At 39.7% G+C, this 21,689-nt stretch overlaps 1 protein-coding gene across 2 annotated transcripts in view; it reads right to left on the bottom strand.

The window, feature by feature from the left end:
* SYT9 (synaptotagmin 9) overlaps positions 1-20,663 on the bottom strand; it is a 229,336-nt gene extending 208,673 nt beyond the window's left edge. For both annotated transcript variants that reach the window (XM_010361027.2, XM_010360966.2), the window contains exon 1: positions 20,283-20,663. In XM_010361027.2, the coding sequence (XP_010359329.2) occupies positions 20,283-20,427 (145 nt within the window). In that variant the 5' untranslated portion in view covers positions 20,428-20,663. The remainder of the gene's footprint in view (positions 1-20,282) is intronic.
* Between the last annotated feature and the right edge of the window lie 1,026 nt (positions 20,664-21,689).

The following is a 21,689-nucleotide window of genomic DNA, read 5'->3' as shown; positions in this document are numbered from 1 at the left end:
CCCTCCTATGTGCTACCAGAACAAAACACACTTTCCCTTACTGCACTGAGTTTCAATTGCCTGTTTACTTGTCTGTATCTTCCATGAGAAGGTAATCTCCTTGAAGACAAGGCTCATGCCTTTCTTTTTCACAAATCCAGCACCAAGGACAGTGACCAGTCCATGATAGGTTCCTGTTAAATGTGATGAGTGAATAGCTAGATTGCATTACATTGTCACTTAAGGTATGCAGAAGAAAAAACAAACAAACAAACACCAATAAAAAGTCTGGAGGATAAAATGAAGCAAGAGGGGAGAAGATGAAAAAAGAGGAGAGAAAACAATAATGGATAACGGCACTAGAAGGTGGGTGGAGGAAAAGAAAAGAGATTAATGGAGGAAGTAAAAGAAAGCAAAAATAAAGAATGGGACAGAAGTCAGTCGTGCCTATTTTTGTGAAACATTAAAAAGGCTTCTATTGAGGGGATTAATAAGAGAACTAACATTAATTGATCTCTAAATGACATGCTGTGTCCCAAAGTCATGATCTTACTCACACCCTCAGTTCCCCTATAAGCATTATTATCCTCATTTTGCAGATAAGAAAACTGAGACACCAAGAAGTTAGGTAATTCTCCACAGATTATACAACTATTAAGTGGTGAGGCAGTCTTTGAATTCAGTTTACATGGACTGCCCAGGATATGTCCTGCTCTTGTTTATTTAGGAAGTATTTAAATGTAGAACAAAAACAGATTCAATGGTGAAAGACTGTAAGAGTCCAACTTATACGTGAAGCTCTGACTTACCTTCTTACAGCTCAGCTTCTGCATTTTTTTCTCTAAATATCTATCTTATAGCTCATCCAAGAGCAAGCAGAGGCCAGGCGCGATGGCTCACACCTGTAATCCCAGCACTTTGGGAGGCTGAGGCGGGCGGATCATGAGGTCAGGAGATTGAGACCATCCTGGTTTACACGGTAAAACCCCGTCTCTACTAAAAATACAGAAAATTAGTTGAGTGTGGTGGCACACACCTGTAGTCCCAGCTACTCGGGAGCTGAGGCAGGAGAATGGCATGAACCCGGTAGGCGGAGCTTGCAGTGAGCAGAGATCGTACCACTGCACTCCAGCCTGGGTGACAGAGTGAGACTCCATCTCAAAAAAGAAAAAAAAAAAAAAAAAAAAAGCAAGCAGAACATTCTGAAGTCAGCAGTAGTTAAAATTCTATGTAGGACTGAAATCAGGGGCATCCATTCCTCCCTTGCCCCTCCAGGGAAATGCATGACTGGCAGGCCTGGGCCAGGGACCTGGGACACATCTTGGTACAATGGATTGCTCTTGCTACAGACCCAACAGGATATAGGAGTGTTGCTTTTGAACCAAATAGCAATCCATTATACACAGTCCAGCACTGGGTTTTGCATGTTCTAGCAATAACCCTAAAAATGTTAACTTCTGGGAGTGCAGAGTTTGTAGGAGATATGGTCCTCAGGTTAGGCACCTACCAAGATGAAAGAAAAATGTTTCCTAAATTGACATCAAAAGTGGGCTTGGAGCCAAATTATATAATGTATTATTTTATATTGAAAAAAATGTGTTCTCTATCTTTTCCCAAACTTCTATAACAATAAAATAGCTTTGTCATGACAGCATTCGCAGATGCAAGAAAAGAACAGCTACTTCTCCAGCTAAATAATAGTGACTATTATGCTTCAGATTCCTTTATTTATATATATCTTCCCTCTCCAAGTAGAATCACAGTTCTTAGAGGCAGAGCCCTTTGCAGTCTTCCTTCATCCTTCTCACTTTTAAATTTATTAGGCTTTGCAGTTACCTGCAAAAACTCTCCACACCTGATGACACTCTCTCCACATTATGTGTGTGTATGTATATGTGTGTGTAAGTATATATATATATATGTATCTTGTGCATCTAAACATCAAAGTCAGTATCCTCTCATGGAAGCAGCTTTTCACAAGAAATTAATTTTAACTGATTCAATTCATCATCTAACAGTGGTTACCAAGGATACCAAATAGCCAAAGCCACTTGGCTCCAACTTGCTTGTTATCAGAAGATATTAACAGAAAGCTGTGAGGAATTATTGTTGTCTAAGTAATATGGCTAGAAACCATGCCCCCTTTCAATGTCCCGAAGTCCTGAACTCAGTTCAAAACACTTATCTATAATAACCACTAAAAACACACAATTTTTTTCTACAATTTGAAATTCACTGATTAGCATTTAGAAAAATGACCACTAATGGTTTTGCTTTAATTCACTTCCTGATGAAGCACTGAACTGAGAATGGCTACTGATTTGATCTTCTTATCAATCTGAAAGCAAACAATTCTCACTGTGGCAATTAATTGAGCATTCAGGTAATCTAGCTGAATCTGTCCTAAATCAAACAGCCTATAACAGCATTTGTGAGCTGCATTTAATGGATGAGCCTAAAATGTGCCCTTGAGGGGAGAGAATTAAACTAATAATGCCCCATACAAAAAAAAAATGCACCCTCTTGCTAAAAGGTCAACATGATTAAAAATATATATATATATAAAAGAATAAACATTGTCAATATGGTATTATTGTACATTTAAGGAGTAATCAAAGAATTGATACACTCTCTCCAAAAGGCACAGTCAAGTGTGTCTTACACTTGACTGTGTATTTCAGCAGTACATTTTAAGAATTTTAATCCTCTATCATTCATTGTTATTATTTTGTCCCACTTTGAAGTTTGTTTTAATTTTGCTGACGATGAACTTTGCAAAATAAAAATGCTTCTGCTGTTGTGCTTTTCAAAATCTGTCAACCTTGTCTTTTACAGTTTTTGGCTTTAGGGTCATGCTAAGGAAGGCTTCACCTACTTCAAAGATCACAGACACTGGTAGTTGCCACCCCATATCTGTTTTCCCCCTTTTCCAAAATAAGAGAAGTTAAATTGCATTTGAAGTGAAAATATATCAAGCTAAAAGGCTACATTTCTCAACCTTCTAGTAGCTAGGGATGGCAATATGACTAAATTCTGATCAATGAGATGAAAGCACAAGCATAGAGTGGGACTTCGAGGAAGGTCACTCTAAAAGAGCAGACTCAAGTCGAAAGTGAGGTTTTTGTTTTTCTCAGGGATGCAAATGTAAGTGCTGGAATTCCAGCAGCCATATTAGCCCATAACGTGACTTCAAATTTGAAGTCATGCACTGAAGAAGGCAAACATAGAAAGACAGAAGGAATCTGAATCTTAAGACTACCTAGAGCCTCTCAGACCTGGGGAGACTACTCCTAGGTCTCTTTACATGAAAGAATTTTAAAAATTTACCTCTGTGTCTAACCTGCTGTTGTTGTTTTGCTGTCATCTATACAGTATTCTGATTGTAAAATGATTATCACATAATTTCCTCTGGAATTTTAGCAGTTATATTTGTAAAATTTAAACCACATGAAAAATTTTGGGAGCAGGCATATAATGTTTTTCCCAAATAGTTACTCAATTATCTCAACCCCATTTTCTGAATAACCCATTTTCTCCCCCCATTGACTGACTTGAAATGCCATCTTTACCAGATACTATATTGCTATGTCACAATAGCACAAAATTGGAAACAAGCCAAATGTCCATCAGCTGGTAAATGAATAAATGAAATGAAATACATCCATCTAATGGAATATTAATCAGTAATAAAAAGGAAAGAACTAATGACACATGCTATGATATAGCCAGGCCTCCAAAACATTATGCTAAGGGAAGGAACCCAGTCTCAGAAGAGATCACATATTGTATGATTCCATTTATATGAAACGTCTAGAACAGACACATTAATAGAGACAGAAAGTAGATTAGTAGTCTCCTGAGTCAGGGATTAACAGAGAATGGATATGAGGAATCTTCCTGGAATGTTGAAAATGTTCTAAAACTGATTTATAGTGATGTTTGCACAACTTCATACATTTACTAAAAAATAATTCCATTGTACACTTTCAGGGTGAATTCTATAATATGTAAAACATGTCTCAATACGGTTATATTTTTAAAATCAGAGAATGACTGGAGATAGAGGAAAATGTGTACAGTTTGTGACTTATTTTGCATAAATCGTCAAAAGTTAAAATAATTATATATATAAAACAACAAAAAAACCTATCTGTGCAATACTAGGCTTCCTAGTATTTTACCATTCCTGTAGTCTTAAATCCTCACCAGGTTACAGTACATCATTATTTTTAATACAAAGCTGTATTTGTTTTACTATTATTTACAATATATTTATGTTCTTAACTGAGACTGGTATCAAGATTTCTTTACTATTGTCTTTGTCAGATTTGATATTAGTGTGATACTAGCCTCACATAGTAAATTAGGATGCCTTCCATGTTTTTTCTATGCCACAGTATAGTTTCCACAGTATATGAGTTGTTAAACCTTTGTAGAGGACAATTTGTTAATTTTATATCAAAATATTTAATGTGCATAAGCCTAGCAATTCCACTTCTGGTAAAAGTATTAACAGTGATTGTTAATGGAAGTGCTGATGACCTTTAATTCTTGTGCTCACTGAAAACTTTTGTTGCAATGACAACACAAATTTGTAATGACTATTTGTGGTTCCAACAAATAAGAGGGCTGATGTAGTACTTAATATTTTGTTACTTGAGCTATAAAAATATTTAGGCCTATACCTTTCTACACAGAAAGTTCTTTGACCACCTTTCAATTTCTTCTAAATATTTTTATACTCACTCTAAGATGTTTATGCCTTCCACTCAATTTGTACCTCTACATCATTGACATATATGACATTTTCTTATGCTTTCTATTGTCTTCTATATCTGTTATTAAATCCTCTTTCTTGTTCTTTTTGCTTTATATTTGTGCTTTCTCATTTTTTCCTTAATCAGAATAGCACAATATTTATTTTTCATTTCAGAATGACACACCTGGGTTTTATTTATTAACACTGCTTCTTTGGGTTTTTTTCACTTTCTAATTCAGTAATTTCTTCTTTCGGTTTTACTGATGCTTTGCTCTTTTTTTTTCTTCTTTTGATTTGCTTTACTTTTCTATTTTTAGGCTCTTAACTTCAATGCATTTTTTTCTATTGCTGTATTTACTTGCTATTAACAACTTAGAATTAGAAATTTTCATCTAAATATAGCTTTGGTTATACTCCATTGTGTTCTCAACGTCTATAATTTCAGTGTCCATTTCTGATTTTTTTAACTCAAGAGATCTCTGAAAGAGTTCAATTTTTAAGTGTTTAGAGTTTTGGTATTGTTGTTACTTCTTAATCACTCATTGATACACTCATTGATTATTTTATGGTCAGTAAATGTGGTGCATGCAATTTTTACCTGTTGGAATTAACTTTTCCTTTGTATTGTCATGTCTAAAAAATTAATCACATGCTGATTAATTTTTTAAATGTTTTGTCAATATGATTTTTCTTTATTATTTTAACTATATAACTTCTATCCTCTATGTATTTATTTTGTCTATTTGATGCATTCTATTACTAGCAAAGTATTGTAGTCTCCAACATAATTCTCATTTTTCTAATTTGTAAAGTTATAACAAACTTGGTTTTATATATTTACAGATTGCTTCATTAATGAAAAGTAAAAGTTTATGACTTCTAAGTCTTTATAGTTTATTGTACTATTTATGAATCTAAAATAAGTCTCACTTAATCATGTATATTGTATTCAGTATGTTTTTTTATAGGAATGTTAATTTAATTAGCATGAGATTTTGGAAAAAGAGAAGATTAAAAGCAATATAAATCAGTAGACAAATATTTTACTATATTTAATGAAACTATTTTCTAAACATTTAAGGAATCAGGTACTACAAAGCTAACTCTGATCCTCTTCTGACAATCCCCCATGTTCTAATTGCATCATTAAGGCCACTATTTACTACTCACTTTTCTCCGGGAGTTTCCCTGGGTCAAATCTGATGATTGTCTCTAGCACTATGGGACACCACCGCAAACCCTAAGACATCACATTTTACAATAAAGGCACATGAAGTAGAGCTCCTGTTTTGTTAATCTGCCCAATTTAACTTCCCGGTTCCCACATACTGAGGCACTGGGAAGGCAGATGTGATTGAATTACTGAAGCATAAGATAATACAAAAATTAAAAGACAAAAAAAGAAGACAATGCAATGGAAAAGAGCTGCAGTTTTAATCTTTATCAGCGTGCAGAGTGGATCCTCTCTAACTGAACTTGTGGGGATTAGATTCTCCCCAAGAGAAGCCAACAGTAATCCACACATAAATGGCCTCTAAAGCAGTGTGGAGTTAGAATCAATGAATTTTCCTACCAAAGGCATCTGAAAGAAAAAAAATAAACACTTTGGGGGATTTTCTAGTTCTCTTTGTAGATTCCCTCTGAAATAGATTCCATAAGACGATGAATTTGAGTTTCCTAAAAATTAAAGTAATACACACAAAGTACTTTAAAAGCCCCAGAAGAAGGATGACCTATAAATTCACGATATTACAGTTATATTAAATCTAAAGTAGCAGTCACGGTGGAACAGATTAAAGAAGAGCAAGCAGCACTGTTCTCTCATTTCCTCTGAAATGATTTGGGAAGCCTTCAGAGCTAGCTCAGCTATGCCAGCAATTGACATTCATATTATTTGGAAAAATAAGAATGGAAATATGTTTAACTTGGGATCCTATGACTCCCAAGTTAAAAGTGATAAAAGTGATTCTAATGTGGCCTCCTCATTCTTGTCCAGCTTCTTTCTCTGTTTCGCAGACTTTTCTGACAAGAAGTGAGCATATTGGCTAGGATGATTTATACCCTACAGGAATCAAGCAACCATGTTATTCTCTAACCTCATGGCCCAGTTAGAGTTTTCACAGGGTTTATGTACTGCATGGTTATCCTAAAATAAGAACAAATGATAATCATATTACTTGCCTAGAGATAAAGAAGACCATGATTTTACTTAGGGCTAGGACACTACAGTTACATCCTAGAGCTAAATTTTCTACAGAATTTATTAGTAATTGTGCCAAGAGTAGCTGTACTTACTAATAATTAGAGAAAATTCATTGTGGTTAAAAAAAAAAAAAAAGAATCCATCATAGATAGAAAACACATTTTCAAGTTTGGGTTTCTTTGCCTAATATTTTATAAAAGTTTTACATAGACAGTTTGAGCATTTATTTTGACAAAGGGGCTGTAAAAAGTAATTGTAAACCATGAAGGCCGTAAGTGCATGTCATTTGCAACCCTAGCTGTGTAGAGGTATTTTAGATGTCACCCTTGAAGGCTGATTTGGTCAATCTTGGGACAGGGTAGTTGTGTCTTCAAAAGTTCCTTAACTGATTTTGATGCATAGCTGAAACCGGGAACCACTTTACAAAAATCTTCGAGTTGCAAGGGGCCTTGACATTCAATCGTTTTTCACCCTCCTTATTTCCAGTAACTTCTTCCCAGTTTTCCACCAGTCAACTGCCCTGGACATCTGCATGACATGTCATATATATCCCAAACTTAATGTGTTTAAAATTAATCTCATTATTTTCCCACAAAATGTGCTTGACTTCCTGTGGTAAACCTAATAAGTTATAGGGACATCTTTCCAGGCACATACGCAAAAAAATTGGGAATCAGGATCTCTCTATTTCATATCATGACTAATTATTTTATCTCTTAAATATCTCTTAAGGCATCTCTACTGCCTTAAAATATTCCTTCAACACTTCTACTTAAGTAAAAATTCATAGTTTACTGCCTGCTGCTGTTTTCTTTAAAAATACCCAGCTTGAAATCTCACATTGTCTGACCACACCACTACACCACAACCACCCATCCTTGTTGTAGACATCTATCATTCCTCAGATTGCTTCCCCCACATTCCTGGAAGAGCTCAATTGCTGGCTTACTGTCACTCTTTCCAAAACTACTTTCGTCATAATCCTCAGCAAACCCAATATCCATGTCTATAGCACTTCCAAAACCCTGGGCCTGTAGTTCTTTGAGCTCCTATCTTCAATCATTTGTTCCCCTCTCCCCATCATGCCTCTCGTGATCATGTCCTGGACCTGATCATGCCAACAATTGCAACTCCTCCAGAATCCTGATTTCAAACATCTCACTCTCTGACCCCCTTCTCCTCACTGCATTTTCAACAAGCATTCCACCCCTCCAGGACCTACAATCCACTAATCCTACCACGTCTTCACTACCCCTAATCCTTTTACATATCTGCTTTTCTCTCCTTGCTCTGATGAAATTTCAGAATCAATCATTCCAATCTATTCTATATACCCTAAACTCTTTTGCCACTCTTTCTTTGTTCTACATACAAACAACCCTGGCTTAAACACAAACTTCCCTCTCTTCCATGACTGCACAAAAAGAGTTGAACATGGAAGAAAAACACACACCTATGCTGATGGAAATCACTTTAAATTCATGATCGCCAACTTCAAGCAGGCCCTTGGTATTGTCTGGCAATCACACTTCCTTCCCTAATCAATTTGCTCTTCCACTCTCCTAGACATTTATAACTCTCTTATTTTCAAGTTGCCATTACTTCCTAACCATCCCCACTCTCAGACTATAAATTTGCTGCTTCCTATTTCACCAAGAATAGAAGAGCAATCAGAAAGCAAACTTCTGCAAGATTCCCAAACCACATCTGCCCACCTGTGCCCACATATTCTGCCCTGACTTCTTGACAATGAATAAAGTGTTGTTGAAAAACCCACCTACTCAGCCTACTTAGCACATCACTCCAGTAGTTCAATCCTCTACATCATTTTTCCCTCTCTCCAGAATATAAATATACAGTTATTTTGTCTTTCCTTTAAAAGCCTTCTTTTGAATCAGTTTCTCCTCCCTTTCCCTTCACAAAATAATTCAAAAAAATTGCTTACTTTTCCCTCAATTTCTCTCCTCTCATTCTCTTTTTAAAAGACTCTAGTTAGACCTTCACCAATTCCACTCAGGCACCACTCCTCCAAAACCACTCGGTTCAAGGTCACCAATTAGCCTCCATGTTATTAAATGCAATAGTCAGTTCTTGGTTGTCATCTTGACCTATCAGCTGCGTTTAACTCAGGGGATCCTTCCTTCCACCTAGGAATACTTTCTTAATTTCCAAGCCAGCATGGTCTTGATTTTTCTCCCATATTACTTTCTGGTCCTTCTCAGTCTCCTTATTGGTTCCTGCACATTTCTCTGACTTGTAATCAGTTGTTTGACTTCTTTTCTACTTTTTATTCACCCCTTGGTAAGTGTGAAGGTCTGAATGTTTGTGTCCTCCCCAAATTCATATATTGAAACCTAATCCCTAGTATGAAAAATGCTAAGAGCTAGGGCTTTTGGGGAAGTGACTAGACTATGAGGGCAGAGCCCCCAGGAATGGGATTAATGCCCTTATGAAAGAAACCCCTTCCACCACGTGAGGACACAGAGAGAACGTGCTCTCTATGAGGAACAGGCCCTCACCTGACACTGCATCTGACAGCTCCTTGCTCTTGGACTTTCCAGCCTGCAGAACTGTGAGAAATAAATGTTTGTTGTTCGTAAGCTACCCAGCTTATGTTAATTTTGCTAGGGCAGTGCAAATGGATTAAGACAGTAAGCTCATCTAGTTTTTTGGCTTTAAATATCATCTATGTGCCTGTGGTGCCTAAATGCCTACACTGAACTCTTGGGAAATATACCCAACTTCTCAACCAAGTATATGATTCTAGCAATCCTCCCCTCTTTATCCTATATCATGAATTTTTGTTCTGTACTAGTCATTCCCATCACCTTGGTGCTGTTAAGTCTCGTAACTTATGAATAAATAAATAAATAAATAAATAAATAAATAAAACCCTTGATCTCACTTCCCTCACCAGCAACTACTATGCCATTTATTTGCTCTTGTCAGCAGAAAAACTTAAATGAATATTCTGTCTTCACTGCCCCAATTCCTCTCCCTTCAATCTCTCTTACAGCCATGCCAATCAGGCTCTTGTTCCCACCTCTCTATCAAAAATGCTTGTCAACATCACTTCCAATGACCCCTGCATCACTACCTGCAATGGTGAGTACCCAGTCTTCATTCTGCTTGACCTAACAGTAGCACTGGACACAGTTGCTTATTCCTTCTTATTTGATTACCTTCTTGTTAATCTTGGCTTCCAGGTCAACACTCTTACTTGGATTTTCTCTTTCATTTCTAGTGTTTCTTCATTAATCTTCCTTTGTGGTTCCTCACGTTCTCTCTAGCCTCTTACTGTTGGACAGTTCTAGAACTTAGTCTGGGTCCTCTTCACTCTCCTGTTCACTTTGCCTTCCTAGATAATTTCAGCCAGACTCATTTTAAATATCACATACATGCTGACAACTCCCATGTTTATACCTTCAGCCTAGCCATCTTTCCCAAACTCCAGGCTCATATATCCAACCGTCTAGTCTGTATCCCCACTGGACTCACTAATAAGCATTTCCAACATCCCACATCAAAAACTGAGCTGCTGGTCATGCCCCTCAAGCTTACTTTTCCTACAACTCTATTCTCCTAGCTGCTCAGGCCACAGTCTTAGTCTTGACTCCTCTCTTTCACACTCAATATCCATCCATTAGTAAATATTGTCTTCTCCACCTTCCAGCTGCCCAGAATCTGACCACCTCCTACTATCTCCACTGCTATCACTCTGGTCCAAACCACCACCATCTTTCACCTACATGATTACAACAGCCTTATAACTCCTCTCCCTAACTTCAACCTTACCCTCCTATAGTCTGTTTTCTATGCGCTGGTCAGAGTGATCCTTTCTCTTCCTACGTCAGATGTTCTCTCTCTTCTGATAAAACTTGCTAATGTCTTCCTATCTTACTGCAAGTAAAAGTCACTTAAAAAAATAAAAGGCTTATAGAGGCCTATAATCAGTCTGCCATCACCTCTCTGACCTCATCTACTACTACTCTCTTTTTTGCCAACCTCACTACAGTCATACTAACCCTTGGCTAGTACCTAAACATGTCAAGCACGATCCTGCCTTGGGATCTTTGTACCCGCTGCTCTCCTGCCTGGAATGCTCTTCCCCTGCTACATGCGTATCCTGCTCCCACATTTCCTTCTGACCTTTACTCATCTGTCAACTTCTCAGTGATGCCAGTTTAGTCTTTATGTCTTGGTCTCTTTCCACGCTTTGTTTTTTTTTTTTTCCTTAGCACTTACTACTATCTAACATACTATATAATTTACATATATATTATCATTTTCCTTTCACCAAAATGTAAGTTTCATGAGGACAAACTTTTAATTTTCTGTTTGATTCCCTACTGTATATACAATACTGTTTCTAGATATCTACATTTGTACATACTTACAACAGAGCCTGGTGCTTAGCAGATGCTCAATAAACATATGATGAGCAAATAACTGGCATCCCCAACTACAGCCTCTCCAATCAATTTTCATCCGGTCTCCAGAATACCAAATTAAGTGATAAAACTCACCTGAATTTTCAGCGTAAACTCTTTTAATGGTTCTGCAGTGCTACAGCTGATACAAACTAAGATGTCTTCAATAGGCAGGCATGTCCCAAAAATGTGATAAGCAAAGTGTACATGTATGGGGTGGGGATGAGGAGGCCGATATTAGAAATGGACAGCATGTGACCCACTTAAGGGCATTCAATCAATTATTTTTAAAAATTATGCCTGTTAATTGGTAGCCCCTGTACACAGAAAAAACAACCATCTCTACAGCGTGGTTTGGTGGGCACTAGGCAGGCCTGCCATGCTTATTCCCTCTTGGGCCCTATAACTTCAGAGAAAACAGACTGTGCACATCCACAGACTGGGTAGTTACAATGCAGCTGAACACATTGCTTTTTTCATTATTAAATAACCAGGCAAGGAAGCAAGATGTCACTGTTGGCATAGTCAGGAATTATATCTGGAATCCAGATGTTTGAACCAGACGACTAAACTTGCTAAAGGCAGTCTTTACAACTATTCAAGGTAACTACAGTTGGGTTTTGGGTGACATGTTGGAGATCTAAAATGGGTAAACTTCCATTCATTGATTCCAATCTGTGAGGACCTTATCTTGGACAGAAAGAACATCTTTGCCAGTAACCTGAGTATATTTTCCATGAGGAACCAGGAAGACTTGAGAAGCTGCATTCATGGAACTGAAATCTCCTGGTGTGCTTTGCTGAGAATGGATGCTTTGGGCTTATCGTATAAATTGTACTTCTTTCAAGATTTCTGCATCAGAGTGCTCCAGTCAGCCCTCAGTGGGATTTTGGCAATGGCATACAGGGGCTTTCGTGATCTGATTTGACCATTGTTTACTAGAGCAGATCCATCTCTCAACATTGGCAAAACACACTCAACTTACTGTTACCCAGAATTCATCCTCTTCTGTGTTAGGGCCTTTGTAAATTCCTAGAACGCTCTTCCCACCAACAAATTCCAGGCAAACTCTTCTGCCCAAGAATAGCCTTCTGTTGGAAGCCTCTGCAGATCTGCTCCAGTCAGCTAATTACTTCTCTACTCTTTTATCTGTACTGTATCCAGCAGATATCTCCCTTCTTGATTTTATTATTTGCCATTATTGTTTTATGTCAATTCCATAGGGGCAGTAAGCATGTCTAATGTATCTTTGAATGACAGATGCCCAACCTTGTACATAGCACTTAAGGGGCCCTCAATAAATGTTTTTGGAATTTAACTTAATTATAACTAGAAAAGATGGATCAATTCTATGTGGTTAAGCAACAGCTACATAAGGGTAGGGTGGGGTGGTTTGGAGTGGGAAAGAAAACACAAAGAAAAAGAGATTCAAATTATAACAACTTTTCTCATATTTCATATTAATGAATGCAGCATTTTGCATTGGAAAAGAATGTTACAACTAACCCCTATTTATTGAAGCACCCCTGAAATTTCAAAAGACACTTTAATATAATGGGTTGATTATAGTCAGACAACCTGAGCTCATTCACTATACAATACTCCTTCTGTGAGCTAATTTGACAGAATATGTACATTCTAATTAATGGAAACTGGTAGAAAAAACATTAAGATTCTCAAAAAATAAACTGGCACATGATAGAGAATGTGGTAGAAAACACAAAAAATCACATAAGAGTAAATATAAGAAGGTTCAAAACAAAAAATATTCAGTCCTACCAACAAAAAAAAAGACACAAATCAAAACAACTAGGCAGCTATTTAAACCATGTAAAATTAGCAACTTTTTGTTCACATTATACACCTAATTCACTAGCAGATTTACTGTTGACATGTAGCAGGACTAACTAACATAGATCTACCGAAAACAGTTAGGGCTCACTGTTTATAATTTATCATGAAAAATTTTTCCCAAAAGGAAATAGGGACCTATAAATACAAGACATTATTCACACTAAAAAAAAAGAAAAATTACAAGCTAGAATAGCCTCAAAAGAATGCTTAAATAAAAAAGGTATAGACATTCTTTGGAATATACATAGTCTTCACAATAATAATAATAATTACATAATAATAAGTGTTAACAATGGGAAAATTATAATAATAGAAACAATGGCTAGTATTTATTGAGCATTTACTATGTGTATTACTATGAGCATATACCAGATACTATGGTATTTCATATGCATTGCGAGTTAGGTACTAGTTAGTATAGGGTTGTCAGCATCACCAAATAAAATTATAGGATGCTCAGTTCAATTTGAATTTCAGATAAACAACAGATAATTGTTTTGTATAATTATGTGCCATACATTATTACCCATTGTTTATCTGAAATTTAAATTGAACTGGCAGTCTATACTTTATCTGGATACTAGTAACCCAGATACTAGTAATACATTTTACTGGTGAGAAAATGAGGACACAGAGGTTAAATAACTTGTCCAGGAACACACAGCTAATAAGAGGTAATAAAATGCTAAGTTTACAAAACAGTAAAAAGTAAATTTAGCCTACAAATAATTACAAATGGTAAAATATAAACATGTTTGTGGACTACAGCTGAAAGGAAACATGGGCAGGTGATACTACCAACAACATCAATTTACTGATCACTTATTTGGGCATTTACTCTGAGCACGGTGTTACAGCAATCTTCCACTCCTATTTTACAGATGAATAAAATGAAGAGTGAAATGTTTTACTCAGGGTCACTGAGGTAGTAAGTGCAGTCAGATTCTAACTCCAAAGTCCTTGCTTATATCATTTTGTCATCTTGATGTCCTGGAAGATATTTTTTCTCTCAGGTGCAGTTCTATCAATGTTGATTTAAATTTTTTGTGTGATAAAATACATGTTCAAGGACATATGAAGATTTCAAAGAGATCTGCAGAGCCTAGTCCTCAGGATTTGATGTGGTCTAAAGCCCTTCCTAGAGCCCACCAAATGAAACATTTGAAAGAAAAAGAAGTTGTGATGCACATTTCTTGCTCCAAGATTGCAGTGAACACTGAAAACTTCTTCACAAATGGTGATTTTATTCAACTTCATTCAGAAAATAGAAATGCGTACTCCATACTTATCCTTTCAAAAGTGAGATTCCTCCCCCATGTATGCCTCTCACTAAGCTCCTCCACTTTCTCTATACACTTTGGAGTGTGAACTTGTTAATTCCCTCGAGTCAACCTGTTAGGAAGAGATTATGAATGTTTTTAAGCCAACCATATGGGAAATTGCACTTGTACCACAAACATAAAAGTGCCTCAATGCTTTTGCAGTGCAAGCAACACCTATGCTCTATATACAATAGAAAATTTTAGGATGATTTCCTTTAGGTGTCGGTTTAATTTTTCCTTGAGAGTTTATCCCACATCAAGAAGTTTGTGTTTTTGATTGTTTATTGTGAAAGAGGCAGCTGGCCCTAGGGCTGCCTGCGATGCCTTTACCACAATTTGCTTTTGTTTTCCCCTCTTGATAATTACCTCATGACTAAACCACTCACTAGTCCATGTAGAGGAGTACCGCAGAAATGAAAACACACCTGTTTAAATAAAATATTTATAAAGGAGCCCTAAAATGTCACTGAAGTAAATGCAAATTAGATCTTCACATATTGTGCATCCAATATGCCACTAATTCCTTAGAAGACTCTTTTTCCTGATTGCAATTAACACTAATTTTAAAAAATTAATCCCATTGTGCATAATCACACCAAGGTCTATTCATAAACATCCAGTGTTTCAAGATGGATTCTCTTTTGACTATCTTAGAAAAATTTGAATCAAGGCTAATATTTAATCTTGATGATTATTTTGGAGGTTTTCTCATAGAAATTATATTTAATTATTATTTTACATGTACATTTTCTAATAAGTGACTTGACTATAACATAAGGTGACATTCGTGAAGGTTCTATATTCTGACCTTTTAATGACACTCTATTTAGGCAAGATTTTTCTTGATTGGTTTGTTTTTTCCCCTCTCAGATTGGATGAACATAACAGAGCCTTATGACATGTTCAACGAGCCCTCAAAATAAAAATTTGGGATAATGTTGTGAAAAGAAAGTTAAGAATCAGTTGATATGGGTGCTAGCTGTACAGGGTAACAGTGAAGGTTCCTGGTATTTGATACTATCTTTCCTAACTTTGCAAGAAACAAATGTGAGCTGAGCTGAGAAGCGTTAGGTGGATGCATTCTTTGCCCAATGGTCTCAAAGGTTGCTCTCTACTTGGCTGCACATCAGAATCAATAGATGAACTTTAAAAATACTGATACCAGGCCCATTTCCCAGAGACTGTGATTTAAAACTGGTCTAGGGTGCAGCCCAATCGTTGGTAGCTTTTGTTGTTGTTGTTTGTTTTTTCTGTTTGTTTGTTCCAGCTCCCTAAGTATTCCTAATGTACAGCCAAAGTTGAAAACCAGTGATCTAGAAAAAGCTTTTCTTGAATAGAGTAATATTTACGTGGAGAGAAGAGTCAATAATCACGAGTCTTAAGGCTCTGCTTCACACTCTGACCTGCTGAAGCTTTTCTAGACCTTGGGTACAAACACAGAGAACATGCAGAAAAATCTCCAGAATATGGAGTTGGAACATGAATGGAAAACCAGTATCCTGGATAACAGAATTCATAATCAAAAATACTAATCTGAATCTTTATAACTACATAGAATGTGACCTACACTTGGGGATTAAATCCATCATACAAGTACAGAAGAGAGAAAGTAGGTCTAAGTGTGGCTCTTACGAAAGATACCTAGTTATTCATTGACAATAACTCCTCAGTTTGCAGTATATGTGATGTGACTACCTAAGAAGCTATTTTAACTTAGACCCAATTCTTCTTTTAAATGGACTCCATGGCCCTGAGCTAGTTTACTTCTCCGCACTTCAGTTTACTCAGATATATCAATCACTTTTAACCATGGTTCTTGAACTTTAATGTGCCTACAACTCTCACCTGAGGATCCTGTTAATATACAGATTCATATTCAGTGGGTCTGGGACATAAATGAGATTCTCCGATTCTAACAAGCTCCCAGAAGCTGCTACTGCTGCTGGAACACAGATGAGTGCTTAGAAAACTTATGAGGACTAGTGAAATGACCTACATAAAGTGCTTGGCACAAACATGGTTGGCACCCTACAGAAGAAAAGACTTAAAAAGAAAATGATAAAAACATGTTTAAGACCTAGACATTACATGATACAATCCTCCTTTCTGTTCCTTGAACAGAGTGGATCTAGAGAAGTTAGGATAGGTTACCTCCTAGTAGCTAAAGGTGTATGATGGAGAAGAGGGATAAGACTAATGCTTTTTGACCAAAAAAAGTATAATCAAGATCCATGGGCAGAAATTTAAGAGACCTTTTAATTCCCTACAAGGAAAACCTTCTAACAATACATGCTGTTCTACAACCAATTAATCTTCTTGACAGCGAAGTCTCCAGTTATAAAATACAAGCATAGAGCAATTGACATTAAAGAGGATAGTCATACCTCAGGTCACTGTTTAACTGAAAAACAGCCTGGCTATCTAAAGAGGCATCACACACTTAATGTGTTATAAAAAGTTAAAATAAAATAAAAAATAAGCTTCATGATTTCCCTCCTCACCCCTACCTTCTTCCTGAAGACTTCCACTTGTACATGGAATTTTCAGGTCAAAAAGCCTTTGAAGCTTCCTTAGTTGCCCTTCTCTCACCTTTCACATCTCTTCCTTCAATAAATACTTGTGGCTGTACCCACAAATTGTGTTCATAATCCAATTACTTCTCATCACCTCCATTGCCACTATCGCTGTTGAAGTCACTGTCACCTCTGTCTGGATTTCTGAAACAGCTTCCTAAGAGGTTTCTCTGACTTCATCTTTGCTCTTCAACATAGCAGTCAAAGTGTTGTCACTTCTCCGCTCAGTACCTTCTAATGGCTTCCTATCTCATTCAGAGTAAAATCCAAAGTCTTTATAATGGTTTACAAGACTCTGCATGATCCACTCTCTCTAACCCTTGACCATATGTCTTACCACTCTCCATCTCTTTCACGCCTCTCCAGCCACCTCTGAAGTCACCATTTCTAGAATCATATCAATAATGCTCCCACCTCAGGGCCTGTGCACTTGCTCTTCCCTCTGCCTTAAAGGCTAGTCTCTGAGGCCTGCAAGTTTATGTCCCACATCAGTAACATATAAAACACCATAAAAGCAACCAACAGCACATTCTAATTGCTTTCTATGGATGAAAGTGCTCACACTCAGCACTTTACTTTCCACAAGTTGGTACAGATGACAGACTGTGTGAGGCACTTCAGTTCCAATTGTAACTTAGGCTTATTTTTTAAAATCACAATTGCATCAAGTCCTCTGTGAACACCAAGTCAGGGAAATCTGGGTGCTGTACTCCCCCAACAGGGCACTATAACTACCCGGACAAAAAAATAACCTTTCTGATGGCTCAGGCCCACTGGTCTGTGCCCTAGTCTTTCCACACCTCTGAAAAAATGAGTAAATTTCCTAGATGCAGGGTCACTTTGCTCTCCACAGGAAATTATATCTTTTTTCTCCTTTTATAACCAAAGTCCTTAGTTGAGCTTGAGGAAACCTAGCTATCACTGGGTGGCCGTGAATGGACAATAACAGAGAAAGCTAGGACATGGCATTCAGGTGGATTCCTTTACAGAAAAAGAAGTCATCCATTTACAGAGATGACTCTCTCTAGGAACCCATGTCTCAGGTCTGCTGTGCATGGTTGTTCTGGTTCACACTATCATAGCAGGGACATTCACACAGTGTTGTGTGGTGCAGCTTTTCTAGCTACTCAGCTTTTAGGGTTCGGAGATTAAAGTCACTCTTGCTTCAGAAGGCTGAAGACAAATGCATCTGATGTAAGAATGAATGTCGACAAGGCAAGGAAGGAGGGAAATGAAGGGAGATTTGGAAATGAAGGGAAAAGCGTCCTGAAGGAGACGGTGCACTTATGTAATCTTTGGCCTCATTTCCTCTCACCTAGCACTCGAACCCCCCACCCCCATCCCTTCCCTCATGAGCTGGCTACTTTCCAACACAAACCAAAGAGCCAGAGGGGCATGGGGCTACTTCAAAACCCTGTGTCCTAGTTTAAGAAAGGAGAGCACTAATATCAGGAACTCAGAGCAGCAAGGTCGACTCCTATCTATAGCTATTCCTCAGCCAAGGACTCAGATTTACTCTTGTAAGAAGTCTTCTTAGTGACTCTTTCTCAGGGGTTGCCTGGTGTAGGGGCTGAAGAGAACCTGAAAACACAGGATCCAGCCCCTGGATTAAAAGGAGCAGAGACAGAAAACTGGCCAAAAATATGTGATTCGGAGATAGGCCTCATCCATCTTCTCTTGTAAAGCCAAAGACAACTGCATATGTGGGATAACAAGGAAAACTCGTGGTCGGGTCAGAGGCAAGGAAGTGAGATGTTTCAATACTAACACTTGCTTTGGGCAAAGCATGTAAAATAATTGTCCTACTGCTGCTGCTTAAGGACGAACTTCCCCAACTTAGAACACCTTCGATAAATTTATATATAACCACTGGCAATGGAAAACAATATTTTTTCTTTTTCAATAGAAAAAAAGCCTCCAGTAGGGAAAATCTGATATAAACTTTTAAATGTTAGCAGATGACTTCACCCCACACACCCATCTTGAATATATCAAGGAGATACTATTTAAGTCTGGCTCAGTGTGACACTCGTTATAAATCAAATAATTCTTTAATTTATCTTTTGGATAAATGGATTTTTATATAATAAATTGGTTTCAGCTCGTCCATGATACTTTGCAAGGCAATAGCTCATTTCCAATATTTATACATAGCAATATCAAGAGAAAGGCCATTTTCTCATCCCATTTTTAACAATCCAACCACAATATGCTTTTCTGGTAAGTACTTAGGTTGGGAGAATATTCGAGAAAACTATTTCTCCAGGTGAGAAACATCTCAAGCAAACATTGGAAGGAATGCATTTTCCACTAGCCAGTAGTGGATAAGACGACCTGGGAGACACAGGGAACTCGGGGAAAAGCAAATGGCTCCGCTAAAACTCCCTCCTCCAACCTTAATTGGTCAAATGCCAAAATAAATGAACTTTCCAAAGTTAAGAGCTTTGCAACTTTCACTAGGAATAACTACAGGTGAATAAGCCAGGACCGACGAGCCTACGGACCCCAGTGTGGCCGGCGGTAGTCGCTGGTTGAGCCTAGCTCCCAGGCCCAGGCCACCTCCACGCCGTGCGACCCGCCGGGAATGGGTTCAGGCCCTTCTGCCCAAGACCAGAAGCTCCCTGTCCCCGGCCCAACGCCGGATCTCGTCCCGCCCTTCTCACCCCAGACCAAGGAAAGGAACTAGACGCTCAGGAGAAACGATGAGCAGCACCCGGTGGGATTCGGCCCCAGCCCGGGGCCGTCCCCAACTCCCAACTTCCCAGAGTTTCCTTCGGCCTCGTCCCCCCTTCCCACGGCTCCGAGGCCGCCACGGCCTCACCTGGCTCTGAATGCAGATAGCCCAGGAAGTGGAGAGCGTAGCTCGGAGCTAGGGAGCCGCCCCCAGGAGCCCTGGCGATGGGAGCGCAGGTGGCGGGCGTGGTCCCTCCAACCCTGCCCCAGCCGACCCGGACTCGGCCTGCGTGCAGTAGCCACCGCCCGGGTCCCCGCCTGGCTACAGCATCAGGCCACAGTGCAATGGTTCTTGATCCCTCTCCTGGCTCGGTGGCCACCCCCCGCCCTCTCCCAGTCCGCGCCGCTCTTCTGCCTCAGGCCCCGGTGCGGCTCCAAGTCCCAGCCCAAGGCCCTTGGGTCCCTTCAGGCAGCAGTGGTGGCACTCACCTGGGTCGCGGAGCCGGGGTCTGGCACGGTCCCGCAGGTGGTAGATGAAATCCTGGCAGCTGTCGTGCTCCAGGGCCCCACGGGCACAGAGCTCGGCCAGCAGCTGCAGCGCCTGGTGACAGAGCGCGTCCCTGGCCCCGGGCATCGCCCCCCCGCATCCTCGGACCGCGCCGGGCAGGCGGGCACAGGAGACAGCCCTCCGCCTGCCAGCTCAGAGCCGCCGCTTCCGGGCCGTCGGCGCTCACCGCCAGGGACCCGCCGGGAAACGGTCCGAGCCCGATCCCGAGCCTCAGACCCAGCCGGCCCGGCCTCCCACCGGTTGCATGCAGCTCTTCGCCAGCCGGTCGGTCAGGCTTTCTCTGTCTCCCGCCGGGTCCCCCCGTCCCTCCCCCGACACCGAGGAGAGGCGGCGCCGCACAGCCCAGAGCGCCTCTCTGCTTGCGCTCCGCCCGCTACTCGCTGCCACCGGGGGGCGGGGCCGGGTCAGGAGTGCGCGCCGCAGGGTAGACTCGCGGCGGCCCCAGACGGGGACCTGGGGTACTCCCCGGCTCCTGGCCGAGCGAGAGACTTGGTTTGGGACCTCGTGCCCAGAGTGGCCGCGCCCCGGCTTGGGGAGTGTGAGCGGGTGCGCGCTCCGGGCGCTGGAGCTACTCCACCCCTCAGCCCTGATGCAAACCAAGCACCCGCTTCCACCACCCTGCGTGTGTCCGAAGCACGTTCTTGGATGCCTGGTGCAAAGATTGCAATCTGGGCACACCCGCCAGATGCGCAGAACTGAGTCCCTGCTTGGAACTTGGAAAGAGCTGCCTGGGTTTGAACCATGGGCCTATGGGTGTCAGATGTCCAAATGCAGGGTTTGGGTCCAAGATACGCCAACAAAGGAAGGATTTCCCAAGCACAGGCCCTTTTTGACCACCGTGGTGATTTGGAGAAGGTGGAGGTTTTAGGTCAGAACTAAGATCAAATAAATAAACGACTCCTGGGAAAGACTCTGAGGCTTACCTGGGCGTCTTAGGTCCCGGTTAGTTTTCTAAGCAACCGTTCGGAAATCCAAACATTGCCAAAGTGTCTTCAGCACCCAAGGAGGAGTATCACAGAATCTTGGAGAGTTGGAAGGAACCTCAGGGCACCTTTCATCCACCCATCTTTTCAGCTTTTCAAGCAATAAAGCCTAGAAACAACCACGAAGTACTGTGTGTGTGTGTCACTGTGCCACAAGCCTTTTAGGTGCATAATCTCATTTAATTCTGTACATAGTCCAACGAGGTCTGTGTAACTGTTATCGTCATTTTACCAATGAAAAACTAGGGGCTGGGAACTCACAAAGGTGTTACTTGCTCAAATTCACACATGATGAAAGTAGTTTTGATCTTCTTTCTTTCTCTCTCTTTCTTTCTTTCCTTCTTC

This window comes from Rhinopithecus roxellana, chromosome 15 (assembly GCF_007565055.1).
Source record: "Rhinopithecus roxellana isolate Shanxi Qingling chromosome 15, ASM756505v1, whole genome shotgun sequence".
In the NCBI taxonomy this organism is placed as follows: domain Eukaryota; kingdom Metazoa; phylum Chordata; class Mammalia; order Primates; family Cercopithecidae; genus Rhinopithecus; species Rhinopithecus roxellana.
The sequence above is the reverse complement of the archived record's forward strand: the minus strand, read 5'-3'. Positions and strand labels throughout refer to the sequence as shown.